Genomic DNA, 14,238 nt, shown 5'->3' with positions numbered 1-14,238 from the left:
GGGGCCGCCGGGCATCCGGGTCCCGCGGCGGCGGCGGCGGGGGGCGGGGCCTGCCCTCACGTGACGTTGCGTGGCGGCGCGGCCGCCATCTTGTGTTGTTGGGGCCGAGGAGTCGCGGCGGCCGCGCGGGTCTCTCCGTCCGGGAGCGCAGGTAACGCCGCCCCGCCGCCGCCGCGCCCCGCTGCCGCCCCGACCGGCCCCGTCGCCTGCCCCCGGCCGCGGGCCGGACCTCAGGCCGCGGGCCGAACACCGGTCTCGCCGGCGGCTCCCGTCCGCCGCGGGTGCTGCAGCCTTGAGGCGCCCCGCGGCCTACCGGGAGGCACGGCCCGGCCCGGCCCGGCTCTGCGGGCCCCTCCTGCTCGCCCTGCCCTGGGCTCCGCCGGGCCCGGACCCGCTCTGCCCCGGGGCTGCGGGCCCGGCCTTGTCCTCGCGGTCCTGGGGCGGGCGTTGTAGCCTGTCAGGGGCCGTCTGGGGCTCCTCGGGCCCTGTGGGGCCGGCGGCTGCGGCCCGGCTCCGGGTCCCCTCCCGCTGACCTGCGTGAACTCGCCCGTTCATTCCCAGCCCGGCGGCCTGGGCCGCTTTCCGGCCGTGCCTCGGGCAGGTGCGCCCTCGTAGCAGCTCCTGTCCCGCTCTGGGCACGCCCGGCCCTGTCAGGGTACCCGGCCCGAGGCAGGAGGGAGCCCCGAGCCCCTCTCTGCCCCCCGGGCGGCAGGGCGTCGCGAGCAGCAATGACCGGCAGTGTTTGAGTGGCGAGGCCTTGGTAGCCCGGAGAGCACATCGATCACAGTTGTGTACATTTGGTATTGATCCAAGACAAGTAGTTTCAGTGTAAACAAAGCAGTTGCCGTTTTTTCAACTCTGTGTAATTGCACTTTGAAGTGGGACAAGTTGTAGACCAAAATGAGATGCTGCCAACTAGTACTTCTGAAATAAAACCTGTTTTCCTCAGTAACCATCAGATTAACATTGGTTTGCTGCTGTGATGCTTTATCTCTTACTATAATTCTTACAGGTGTGTTTTCTTGGGTGGGAGGGGAACAAACTTCTGAATTCTGTTTACGTTCTTCTGTCTAACTTCTTGCTGCTCATTCTATTTTCTTGCTTCAGGAGCTGACTTGGGCAAGTTCCTGGAAAGTACGTGTAATTTTCTTTTCCTTTTCCCCATAATGCTGCTGGTTGCTTTTGTTTTTAAGAAGTTTCGTAGTAAACAAAAACTCATTTGCTCTTCCCTCAATGTAACACTTGGTAGATGGACAGTGGGATGTTTTGGAAATGTTGTAAACAAAATCGGTTGCTGCAGTCACCAACAAAAGCTCTCCTCTGAGGTTGTTGAGCTCTGTTATTGGGTGGTGGCTTCCAATAGATGAGATTTTTAGCATTGTGAGGTATTGGTATTCTTGTCATTCACTTGGCAAGGCGTTCTTTGAGTAGTTAGCAGATGTCGAGATAAAAATGCGTGCCGTAATCAGTCCTAGGGGGATCAGCAGAAACACTGGAGTGTCTATTGCCACTCTGCACCCCTTTTACCCACCACGCGCTTACAGGCACATGTTCTGCAAGTTACCTGATGTCAAAGGTCATGTGTGTTAGTGTTAATTCCTCACTGTATCTGACTGAAAATAAAGATTCTGTCTAATAGTCAACTGTATTAAAAAGAAGGTAAAGATTTATGTGTGGAAGTTGAATGCAAGCTGTCAGTTCCAGCAAGACCTGATTCTTGTGTTGAAGCATTGATAGGCCCTTTTGGTATCTGACAATATTGTGTGTGAATACTGGACTTTCTTAATGATTTCAAGAGCTGCTTGGGATCTCCCAGTACCTGGTTACATGAACATGTGTGGGGGTAGTTGGTTGCAGGATTTATTTTAGGACCTTTTCTGAATGTTTCCTTGAGTCTGTATTTTAAAATAAGAACAAAACAGTATGTTACATGAAAAATGTGATTTTTATTCTGACATGAGAGAATTGCTTGTAAATACGGAGTTGGTATCTGTACAACTTCATTTTTCAAACCGTTAAATCCTTGATTGATGAAGACTTTGAATGTCAAGGGGGGGGGGGGTGGATAAGGAAGGTTGCTTTGAGGAATTCAGAATAAATACTACTGCATCTCATCTACTCTTGCTGTCCCGTACCGTCAAGCCAGTTGTCTAAATAGAGCTCCAGGAAGCTCCAGTATACTGGAGGTTCTTAAACCTGAATGTAAGAAAAATGTTGGTAGCGCTTCTAAGACTTGTAGTTACTTCATTTAAAGCAGGCTGGATGTCAGTCATAGATCATCTCATTGGGGTAGCCACGCAGACTGGCCGAAGAGGTTGTTTGCTACTACATGCCTCTGCTGAAAGATCTTTGTAATTATGTAAGTATGTAAGGGAAACATAAGTGCACAGTAATTTATGAAGATGAGCAAGGCATCTGAACCATTGTCTCTTCCTTCCCCTTTTTCCCCTCCTCTGAATTGGTTCAGGCATTCAGCTCTTCAGATTTTTTTGTTTGCAATAACAAGAATATGAAATTTGACTCTGCCTACTTTTGTCTGATCTTGTAAGTTCAAGTAACTGTCACATGTATGTTTCTTATTCTTTCACTGAGGTCTTTAAAATTCCGTCATAGTGCTTTTAAACTGTGAGGTTAAATCTTCTCACAGTCTGAGTTTAAAAAAAAAAATAAAATCATTTTTGTAGCATTTTTGTCATACTTCTGTTTTTTCCTCAGTGCTGCTCAAAGATGAGGGGAGATGAGCTGTGTTTAATTCATGATTAGAGCTAGAAAGAGGTAAGGGACTGAGCAACAAAATTACAGTTCACAAACAAGAGCGTAGGCCTGATCTGCTTTCTCCTTTCTATATATCTTGCTAGAGACCCATCGGACATTTTGGTAAGGAAAAACCTATTTCCTCTTTGTTATTGAAGAAGTGTTTTTGTTGAAAAGGACTCTTTCTTTGGGTGGCTTTCTCATTAATTGATTTTAATTGTGACATTTGACAATTGTGACAAATGACAATTGATTTTAATTGTTCCAAAGAGTGTTTATCAATATGGTGATAGGCGCTTTATATATAAACATTGACCTTTGAAATGAGTGACATTTGAAAACTTAGGTTTATGAAATGTTGCAGGGAGGGTGGTATTTGATGAGAATGAAGTCAGTTTGCAGCATGGTTTTGCCTCTCTTCTGTTGTAGTCAAGTTCTGAACATCTTTTGACTGCCGAAAAGATTGGTCTTGATGGAAAACCATCCGAACAGAAAACCTAGCAGGTTTACTCAAGATGTACTTAAGTTGTGGATAGAACTAAGAATTAAGTGCTTTAAATTATAAGGTCTATACCACATTGGCCCTCTTGTGGTTGGTGGTAGTGTGTGTGTATACATACTAATACATATATATAAATATATACGTATATTTTATAAAAATGTAGCTCATCATAGTGACAGTATCATTATTTTTTCATCTTTAGCTCAGACGGTAGTAGGGGACTGTAGAAGACCAAGATCTTTGCATTGCTTTCTTAGTAGGTAAGATTGCCACAGTGTTGTTGATTACAAAATCAACAAAATGTGCCCAGTTCTCCTTTTTACAGAGCGGGCTGTCAATCCATTCTTTCTGAAAGTGTTTAAATAGTCCTTGAAGGTAGTAACACTGCAGCAGTGGCTTGAGGTCTGCAAGAAACTAGACTCCCATTGAAAAATATATGGCCCTCTTGCTAGATTTTTTTGTATGGAAAGAATGCGTAGAATTGTTTTGATGCATTTGAGGCTTTGGGCAAGTGTGATATCAGTGTGTGTTTTCAGGAGTGAGCTATTACTACAATCCTTAAAGCTCGTAATATGTAGAAGCTGGATATCTAGACCTCAGGGGATTTCGGAGAAAAGCAGAAAGGATACCAGGAGCTCTGTAGAAGTAATGGAGTCATTACATAGGTCAATGAGTAATTTTGATGGTCATTTAGAAAACTTGTCTCAAAATAGTGTCTTGTTGACAGTACCTTTTGGATTGCTTTCTAGTCTTTGATTCCTTCAGCTAATTATTAAAGCTGTGCATTATAATTTTCTCTCTTCGGCTGTATGTTTTCAAGAATCTAGGCAAATGAAGAAGAATGATTATTTGATGCCCTCATCAGCGTCTATTGTATATTTAACTTTCCATTATGAACAGATAAGCTAACTTACGTGTAATATGTCAGGAAAATAAACTGGTTGGAAAAATACTTTCACATGTTAAACAGCTGTTACAGTAGTGGAAGTAAGCATGATGCGTTGTATTTTGTGAAGTTCATGTTCTCTTCCCACATATTTAATCACGTTCATTCAGTACAGAAATACCTCCCCCTGTCACTGATGATAAATTTGAATGCGTTGTATTCTGTTGATAGTCTTTTATGTTAAAGATGCTGATTTGTGTGACAGGGAGATTCGGAGACTGTAACTCCACATGTGTAGATCAGATTGGGTAAAAGATGTGTGGTCTGGATATGGCAGTGTGTCAGTTCAGATAGGAAGGAACGGAAGGAAAACTTCATACGCAGATTACTTTGGGTGAAGTTTTGTGATGATGAATGGATAGATGTGTCAAGGAGTTGATGTGACTGACAAGTAATGGATTTTCAAACCGGGATTTGTGAGCCATGTGTGGCAGAATCAGAGGACAGTACAGGTTGGAAGAGACCAGCCTTTGGCGGTCGCCTGCTCCAGCCCCTGCTCACAGCAGGGATGGTGTCAAGCATTAGGCTGGATAACGTGTGCGATAGAAGTGAGAGAGGCTGATCATAGAAATATCATCTGGTAAGGCCTGAAAGTATAAACAACTAATAACGTGATTTAATAAATTAGAGGACTGGTTTAACTACCCTTAAAACCAGTGGAAATTTTACTCGTTTTAGTTAATGCTGAATCATCTGCATATGTCATTTTCTTTATCTGTTATCCTAAGGCACAGAATCAGGATCGCATCACAAGTTAGCTTACAAAGATACAGTTCTTAGATCAAAGCAAGTGGATGCCTTTAGCAATAATAACATAAATAGAAAAAAGTGATAGCTATTAAAAACTCAAGTAATTCATATGTAGTAACAAGGTAATTTCTAATTTCCTGGTTGATGAACACATGCAGTCTGATACACATACTAATTCTCTCTGCTGAGACTCTTTATTTGACACTTTCTGACTGTTGAATATTATTTTTTCTAAAGTATAGTATGTCTCAGAACTGCATGCATAGGAAACCTCAAGGGGGCAGGCAGGGAGGGAAGATTTCTACAAAGCCCGAAGAAGCTGCTTGTAGAAATGGTAATGAAAGCAAAACCAAAAAACCACAACAGCCCAGACTAATTCAGTGCATGTAGTCTGAAACTTTGCTCTGCCATTTCATGTACACACGTGGGCTGTGTAATGTGTGTGACAAGCAGGAGAGAAATGCTGCAGTGACTTCTTGGTTGCATTCCTGTAGCCTTGCTACTGGCGGTGAAGCACTTGACCAGAAGCAGGTAGACAAACTCAGCATCCTGACCTGTAACACTCTGTGGAATAACACGAGCTAAATATTCACCTAGCAGCAGATTTTCTGTGTACAAGGTAGAGACAGATGTGAAAGTGATTTTCGGCTGGGAAGCAGTGCTGGCAGAGCTTTGGGCCAGGATTTGGAAGGAGAAGTGCTTTGTGTTCCAGCCAGTGGCAGGGCCAAGGGTGTGGTCCCCTGACTCTGCTTGGAGCTTAATCGCTGCTGTCTGCCTCCGGCTGAGGTCTCATAATAAAGGTGGAGGTCACGCTGCTTTCTGGCTGACACACGGGGAAAAGCTTTCATGTTTGCTCGTGTTCAGGTGAAGCAAGAAGTGGATAACTCTCTACCCTTCCTCTAACCACCAAGCTCACAACAGGTAGGAAAGGCAGAAAACATCTGGCAATGCGGTATTTAATTGTTGCTTTATTTTTCTTGGATTTTGTTAGGTGTGCAGGTCTCTGTAGTCTCTCTTGTCATCCTATCCCAAAATAGCTTTGTTTCCTACTTCTTGTGTTTTTCACTTTTGACTATGGTGCAACATGTTGCAAGCTGCAGTGCTCCTTGAAGTTTTAGGTGAATGTAGAAGTGAGCAGAAGCTGGTCAGTTTGGTCCTGCTTTTGAGAATGTTGCAGGCAATATTTGACCAGAAATCGCTGAGAGATTTTTTGCAGTGATTTGAGACAGAAAAGATACGACTTTAAAAGAGATCTGAAAATGCAACTGTAATAGAGGCATAGTTTCTGGAGAAATGGATGGCTCAGACATTATTCCTTTAGGGAAAACTTCTTGGCATGTGGGTAGATAGGGCTTGAAAAATTCACTCCCTTTATGAGGATAAAGACTCGGTAAGTCAGAAGGGACTACTGTGACTTGTCTGGCATCTTGTGTAATAAGAGTAATGGATTTTTTGATTAATTTTCTGCTTAAACTAGAACATACCTTTCAGAAAATCATCTGGTGTTGACCTGGAAACAGCTTACTCTGTTGGTTATCTCTGAGTTTCTTGCTTCAGTCCATTCTCTGGATAATCCTGGGTCTTCAGCCTTTTTTACTTGCATGATCATTCATAGACTGAGCAAGATATTTCTTAAATTGCACTTTAAGCTCAATAAATAGAGCTTAGATGTGTTTTTTCTTTTTTTCACTGTAAGGCGTATCTGTCATGTTCTGTCAATTTCTGAACACCTGGTTTATCAGCCTCCTTGCCTTATTGAAAATAGAATTGAAAGCAGTATTCTTCTTTGCTCTGCATTTCCTTATTTCTTTATTCAGTGTTTTGTGTTAGCTTTTCTAGTCCATGTTGTATCATATGTTCCTTTTCAGCTGATCATTGTCATAAATCTCAGGTTGTTTAAGGACTTTGTTTTTCCAGAGTAGTCTTGCATCTGTTGTACATCACCTATGTTTTCTGCTCGTGAGTCTTTTGATTGGATGCTTGGCCCTATTAAGTGCAACCTGCTATACTGGACCAAGTAATTGAATAATTCATGATGGTTTTATTGATGATGTGTCATTTCCATTACCATACCCATTCTTGTCATCCCTGGGATTTAGAAGTAATGTGAGCCAATGCTACGAATTCCATGGAAGTTTAGGACAGCTACTTATATTTGTACTCTATCTGTATTTTGAGAATATTTTATGTTCTGAGATTAGTTTTTTTAGATTCTTTAAAAGAGGAGGTTGAAAGTCTTAAAAAAAAAAAAAGTGGTGATTTGAGATTTATCAGGCAGTTCTGAATGACTTTGTCCTTTTTAGCAGTGTGCTTAATTGAGATGTCCTGCAGATGTTAAAATTTATTTCAGCTACTTGAGCAGTGAAATGTCTACTCTTAAAGTATATTCTGATTGAATATCTTCCGTAAATCCATGCTGGTTGGCCTTAATTCTGTCAGTGTCCTTTAATCAGTGTTGTCTGCTTTAGCTTATGATTAATATCTAACAGACTGATAGCGTAGCTACCTGAGTCATCCTGTTTACCACTGTGCTGAAACTTTAAAAGCTCGCTTGCATATGGCTCTGGATTTTCTTTGATTTATCAAGAGTTAGAGAAAATCAGCATTAATGCTCAGCTAATGTGCTTTTTTTTTTTTTTAACAGTTAATGGCACTGAAATTAGTTAGCCATAGTAGTGCCTGGTGGATGCTTTCTATAGCTGCTTGCAAACATGAAGTTTTATCGTCTTGATGTAATGCCGCTGTTGTGTAGCGGAGCGCTGCTGTTAAATTCCTGTTCCATGTTTAAGGAAAACCCGGTTCCTTGCTCTTAAATCTGCTTGCATTAGACGTTCACTGTGTTCTTCGGGTCTCAAATGTTCTTAGTGAATTTCTTAGTTAAAGCTGTTTCAGACCTACAGTAGCAGCAGAACTACCTTGAAAGGGAAGGAAAGGATACTTGAGCATCTTAGATCAAACGGTTGGTGATGTCAGAATAAAATGGCTGGGTGCAGGAAGGATGCTAGTTGTATATGCTTTGCCAAAGTTTAGGTCTGCAAAGTTAATAACAGTAATTAAAAAAAAAAAAAAGACCAAGCAAGCAGCAGCCCCGATGGTATAAATTGCAGTGACAGCCTAAATCTAATTATTTTAACTGTAGGAGAGATGAGATGGGTAGACCTGAATGCAGTTGTTGCATAGCCTCAAACTTGGGATGCTAAGGCTGTTCATCTCCATTGAAGGCAGCAACGCACCCTGATGAGACAGGTTGCAGTGTAGTACAAAGTGGCCGAATTCTGAAATAGAGCTGTAGGAATTTAGCATTTCCCGAAAACCTTAACTCAGGCACGCCTGAGTAAGGGACAAGACTTAAAATGTTTTATGTAAAATGCAGAGGTTGTGCAAAGTCTGAAAAACATGGTAGTTCAAATATTTCAACATTTCTGAAAAGCAGCCTTTTGCCTAGATAGCTGTTAAATAGCTACATGTTTTAATAAAATAGAGCTCACGGCCAAAATGTGCCAGAATAGTTGTAAAACTGCCCTTGGATTTTCTAACTGAAATATTTTCTTATGCGTTTTAACACAAATCTATCTGATAGAATCAAGTTCAAACTTGTTTGAAGTAGATATTTGTGTAAGCTTCAGTAGATTTGTCAGATCCTAAGTAGAAAGCTTGAAAAAAAATAAAAAAAACCAACAAACACAAGCTTGCTAAAATATTGTACCTAAAGCAAACCGATGAAATTACTGTTGCTGATAGCAACTTCGCTACCTATATGACCACCTGTTAATTGTGAGGGAAAGCCACTTAAAGGCTTAACATTATTGGATTACATTTTGTGTGCGCTCAGTGGATGGACTTCTGACTTCCAGAGCACTAAGCTGCTGACAAGGTAGAACCAATGTTTTTTCCTCTGGCCAGTCCAGGGTCGGTGATTTCTTTTTGCAGTCCTGTGTGCTGGTAGCCGGTCTGTGGCTGCAGTACCGCCCCAGGAAAACGTGGTCTCGGTACCAGTTTAGGAAGCAATTGCAGTTTATGATGTTTTTCCCAAAACTGCTGTGGAAAGCTGCAACTGTTGGTAGGGTTGCACTGGCATCTTGATCAAGGACTGACCCGATTTGAAGAAAATCTTGACCAAAAAGTTGTCCTTTGAAGCAGTGGTGGGAAACCCTCAGGTAGTATTCTTGCCCAGCCAGTGGTACTATTTGGATTTCATCCAAATGTGGCCTTGGTTTGTTGTTTAGACTTAAAACTCTCCCTGTATGTTCTTTGCCCATCTAAAAATTGTGGTTGTGTGGATTACTCAATCAGTAGCCATTAATTTGGAGAACGTCTTAATTTACAAAACTGTTGCAGTTCAAAAAGAGGTTATACCCTCATCAAATTATAGCAAGGACGAAGTATAATAGGTGTGTATACATATTTTGTAATTTGTCATCCTTGATGAATAAGGAGGCAGTGTAGATTTTTTTAAAAAAGACTCAAATTAACATTTTAATTATTATATTGAAGTTTAGATCCTAAGGAATTAACTAGACAAAGACCTGATAAATCCATGCCTTTTCATTGGTCAAAATAGCTGAAAGTGAATAAAAGATCAGGTCCTGTGTTTCTTAGTCCCTCACCTTTTTTCTTGCTCCACCCTGACTCTTCCCTCTGTGTGAGCATCGTGTGGTCCATCCCAACTTGCCTTTCCAGTTAGGACAGCTTCTCCCTAACCTGCTGACTGCAGGTGCTCTGCAGTCCCTGTCAGAGGCTCCTCTCCACTTTGCCTTTTATGCTCACAGCTTTTGACTGCCACTTTGTGAACCAGTCGACAGCAGCAGCACACAGTTTTTGTTTTCCCTGTCTTCTCTGCTTTGACATGGCTCAGTGTGTTCTTCTTGGCATCTCAGCTTTCTTGAGTGTCATCTTGGCCCCCTCCTGGTGCCCTCCTCCCAAATCAGTATCTGTTTCCAGAGTGCTTCCTTCTCAAGAGTGCTGCTTTGCCTGTAATTTCTCTCCCATGCATGTCATGTGTGTGGGTAATACTGCCTATTAGAGTAAATTCACCTGTTATACCTCAAATCTTCTGCAGATGTGTTTTTTACTGTTTTTTTTCTCTTGTTCAACTACAATTTCATCCGCTTACAGATGTCTTGCTTTCAATTCAAGATTCATACAGGCATAATAACTTAAAGGGAGAAGGTAACTTACCTGAACATGACAGAGGGAAGACAGTGAAGCCACCACGCTTTGGTTCCCAAACTGAAGTTGTGGTGGTCAAAAAGACAAGGAAAACTATTTCGCAGCACAGTGGGATGAGACTAGCAGTCTTTGAGGAGTCTAATAGAGAAATAAAGAAACTTCAGTTTTGAGGAAGGCTGAAGAGGGGTAGAGCCCAGTGGGTCCATAACCAGCAAACTGCTCTTAACCATTTTTTAGTTCTTTGTCCTTTTATCTGATGATTTTCAGCTGTATTTTCATTGCAGTTTAACATTCAGTGCTAGCCTATGTTGTACTACTGATGCTGCACTAACTTCAGTGTTAGGAGCTAATGATCTCAGCTTCTCTGGTGATCCACGTGGGTTGATCTTGAAGCTCCTCTTCTCCACGCTCCCCAGCAGAAGGATTACAGGCAGTGCAGGATGCGATGGGACGGATGTCCACTCAAGGCAGCAGTACACTACTGGCAGTTGTCAGGGGCTTCTCTCTTCCAACGTGCGTGTGATGGTTTGCTTGAACTGCCCGACAATGTTTTCACAGGTGCCTGTTGTGCATCTTCTTTAGGCACCTGACTTCACCTTTCAAGTTTGATTTGTAGAACTGATGAATGGATTTGTCTTCAATATCTTAATCAGTTTTGGCTGCTTTAAAACAAAAAAGGCGGATGAAAATAATCTCAAATTAGGCCTCTGAGACTAGCTGCATACTTTGATTTTAATCTGTATTACCTTCTGATGCATGAAGCAGTGATGATCCCATTTCGTTACGTAGAAGTATTGTGGATTTGTATATAAATTATATAGAGAGTATGGGGAAAAAAATAATATGGCATGTAGTAAAAAATACATGAGCCAAACATTGTTTGGTAGGTTTAAGCTGCAGGAAGTTTTGCAGTTATTTGTAACGTCTATGCCCAGAAGATCTGGTGAGGTCTGCCCAAGCATTTTGAGCATTTTTTTAGACTTTTTCTTAAATTTCAGGCTGTTAATTTTTAGGCTTTGTTTTAGTACAGTAACTTCAGTAGTACATACATTAGAAAAATGCTTACTTGAGTTTTCTCTCTTCTTCAGAAACTAATGTCCTTTCTGCTTTTATCTGCCCGTCTTTTTCTTTTCCATCACGTTTTCATGCAAAGTATAGACAAACTTAGCAAGCTCCTTATTTAGTCCTTAGGTCTATTAAGGAACAGAATTCTGATAGAGCAAAGCTCCCTCCCTGCCATCTGTCTTTATGGCTCTTGAAGTCTAATCAACCAGTTTCTGTAGGTAATGCTTCAAATCCTTTTTTCTTTTTTTTGAGAGGGGGGAGGGCAGCACTGCCTTCAGCAACAGTGAGTTTGATATTAAAAACAAAACAAAAACTTCCTCTTTGTGTTTTGCTGTTGCTGGAAGGAAAGAGGAGCTGTTGTTTTCTTACTGCAAAAGCCACTACTTCAGAACAATGTGGCTGGACTTGCTTCTCATAGAGAAAACCAGGTAGCTTTGGTCTCGTCCCTTCCCATCCAGCATGGCTTTGTCTGCTGTTGTCCATATACTCCTGATATATAGGAACTTGAGCTGACCTTCGCTTAGGTACTTTGGGGACCTATCTAATAGGAATGAGAGTAACTGATGTCAAAAGTTGTGCATATTTTGCTTAATAAAGCTAAATAAATCTAAGAAAGTAAAAATACTATCATCTGCTTGCAGATTTCGGAGGTTGTCACAGCATTGGCTATACTCGATCTTTAGGAGGCATATTTTTCAAGAATGAACAGTGGAAACTTCTTGAATGCTCTGACACTCAACTGGCCAATCTTTCTTGCTTTAATTCTAGTGTTGTTTTTAATCCTCTTATTATTGTCAGGAAGCTGCAATTCTGTTAATTAAGCATTACTGCTCTTACAGAAGAGGATTATGCATCAAATTCTCCATGTTTGGTTGTCTTGTGATAATGACTGATTTGACAAGTGGCTGCTTGTACAAGTTGTTTCCTTGGACCCCACTGATCCAGTGACCTGTTTGAGCTGCTAAGAGGAATTTGAACCAAGAGATCTTGATGTAGTTGCTCCCATACTTGTAAATTAATCTGTGTTAGCTGGAACGGATTTCTTATTTAAAAAAAATAAAACCCATAGTGATTTTCTTCATTTTTTTGCGTGACCAGCCATATTTTTTATTGGAAAGAAATTTAGCTTTAGAATGCTTTGGGTTCGTAAAACCTTAAACATCATCTAATTCCAACCCACCTACCACGGGCTGGGCTCATTGAAGTATTTATGGAGGACTGTATTCATCTTGTTCTCATAGTAAACATTTTTATTTTTCAGGTTCATACTTTTAAGAAAGAGGAGTAGAACAAGAAACAATGGCAGCAGAAACTCAGACACTTAACTTTGGGCCTGAATGGTGAGTTTTTTCTGTTTTGTGGGACTCTGGAACCTTATCTTAATTTTTGAAGACTGTTACGGACTCCTGTTCTTTGGGACTGGGTAGATTATAAGACTGAATGGGATATAATGCTTTTGTTCCTTACTGCTTCAGTGCAGTCCTTGACCTGTTGCTGAAAGCAATATTGTAAAGTTAACCTTCGTTTTTAGAATTTGTTTTGTGTATGAAAAGAGTTTGTTATGGTTGTGCATACCATTCATGTTGCTACCAAGTACTGGGAGAGGAACCGTTTTCATGATCTCAGAGGAATACAAAGTGAGGAAGATAGCTTTCTTGTTGTTTGGTGTTCCCATGTGATACTTACTAATAGGGAAATTCGTACACTGTTGTCAGCAGATTGAATGCTGTATGTAAGCAAACTTTTTTCATAGAATGGCTTGGGTTGGAAGGGACCTTAAAGATCACCTAGTTCCAACCCCTAGTTCAGGTTGCCCAGGGCCTCGTTTAACCTGGTCTCGAATGCCTCCAGGGATGGGGCATCCACAGTTTCTTTGGGCAACCTGTTCCAGTGCCTCACCAGGCTCTGAGTGAAGAATTTCCTCCTAAAGTTCCCTCTTTCCGTTTAATTCCCCCTTGTCCTGTCATTATTGGACTGAGCAAAAAAGTTTGTTTTTTATAAGACCCCTTTTAGTATTGAAAAGCTGCAGTAAGGGAATCCATGGCATTGTATAGAGATACTGATGTAGAAAGTTTTCCAGCTTGTCTGACATGTCTTGACTTTTGCTTAATAGTAACTGCACAGGTGTGGTAAGTTTTCAGTATTTGTTCCATTTTTAAAAACTGTTAATGACCTGAGATCGCAAACAAGAATTTTAGCTAGTGTGGTTTCTGAAGAGTAACTGATCCTTAGATGTATAAATGTGGGGAGTGGTTATAGGAAGTATAACTGCTGTGTAGCACATGGTAAGGCTATCACTGGAATAACATACTTCTGCTGACACATTTTGATAGGTAATTTACAAAAAAAAAGTGGGGTATGAAAAAGACATGATTTGTGGCTCAGAAAACAATGAGAGAGCTTAGTCTATTTTCTTGGATTGAAAGAAGGTTAAAGAATGATTTTATCACTATCTATAAATACACCCACTAGGCAGATAGCTTATGCTGAAGTGCTCTTCAGTGTAACAAACATGATTAGATTCATTGGTGGAAGGAAGCTAAAGTTATATTAAAAAAAAGGGGGGGGGGGTAACTTTTTTTTTTAAAAAAAAGGCACTTTAACAGTGATTTGATTGCTGTGTCATACTGAAGGACTTCGATCTCCATTTAGTTTGAAAAGCAGCTTATTTATGAAAGTATGTTACACTTCATTGTGCTTCTTGATTTTTACGATTTTATTCCATTACTCTTGTAAGATTTGTAATTCTTTTGGGCTGAGGTATACTCAGGTGGTATATTCATGTGTGCTGCTGTATCACTTCTTAATAGTGAAGCTCTAGGTCACATTTAATCTGGATTGGAGCTGAACATTACATTGATCCATCTAATCCTCTGAATAATGCCTCTTGAGGCATTTTTGATTTGGAAGTGACGTGTAAAGAAACTGCCACTGGGTGGCACCAAACAAAAAATCATATACTAGTTTGACTTGTAAATTATTTTCCTTTCTGTGCAGTCAAAAGGACGAAAACAAAACAAAAACAACCCCCAGAAAGCGTGCTTCAGTAATT

At 41.1% G+C, this 14,238-nt stretch overlaps 1 protein-coding gene across 8 annotated transcripts in view; it reads left to right on the top strand.

Annotated features, from left to right (window-relative positions):
• The first annotated feature begins 38 nt into the window (after positions 1–38).
• Positions 39–14,238, top strand: part of GIGYF2 (GRB10 interacting GYF protein 2) — a 78,678-nt gene continuing 64,478 nt past the window's right edge. For 5 of the 8 annotated variants that reach the window (XM_083849200.1, XM_083849198.1, XM_083849201.1 and 2 more), the window contains exons 1-2: positions 39–151; positions 12,448–12,526. In XM_083849200.1, coding sequence (XP_083705326.1) covers positions 12,486–12,526 — 41 coding nt within the window. In that variant the 5' untranslated portion in view covers positions 39–151; positions 12,448–12,485. Of the gene's footprint in view, positions 152–1,113; positions 1,135–12,447; positions 12,527–14,238 lie in introns of those variants that run through there. The other 3 variants (XM_083849199.1, XM_083849196.1, XM_083849202.1) reach the window with 3 other exon arrangements.

Source organism: Anser anser (genome assembly GCF_964211835.1).
Source record: "Anser anser genome assembly, chromosome: 9".
NCBI classification, from domain to species: Eukaryota; Metazoa; Chordata; class Aves; order Anseriformes; family Anatidae; genus Anser; species Anser anser.
The sequence above is the reverse complement of the archived record's forward strand: the minus strand, read 5'-3'. Positions and strand labels throughout refer to the sequence as shown.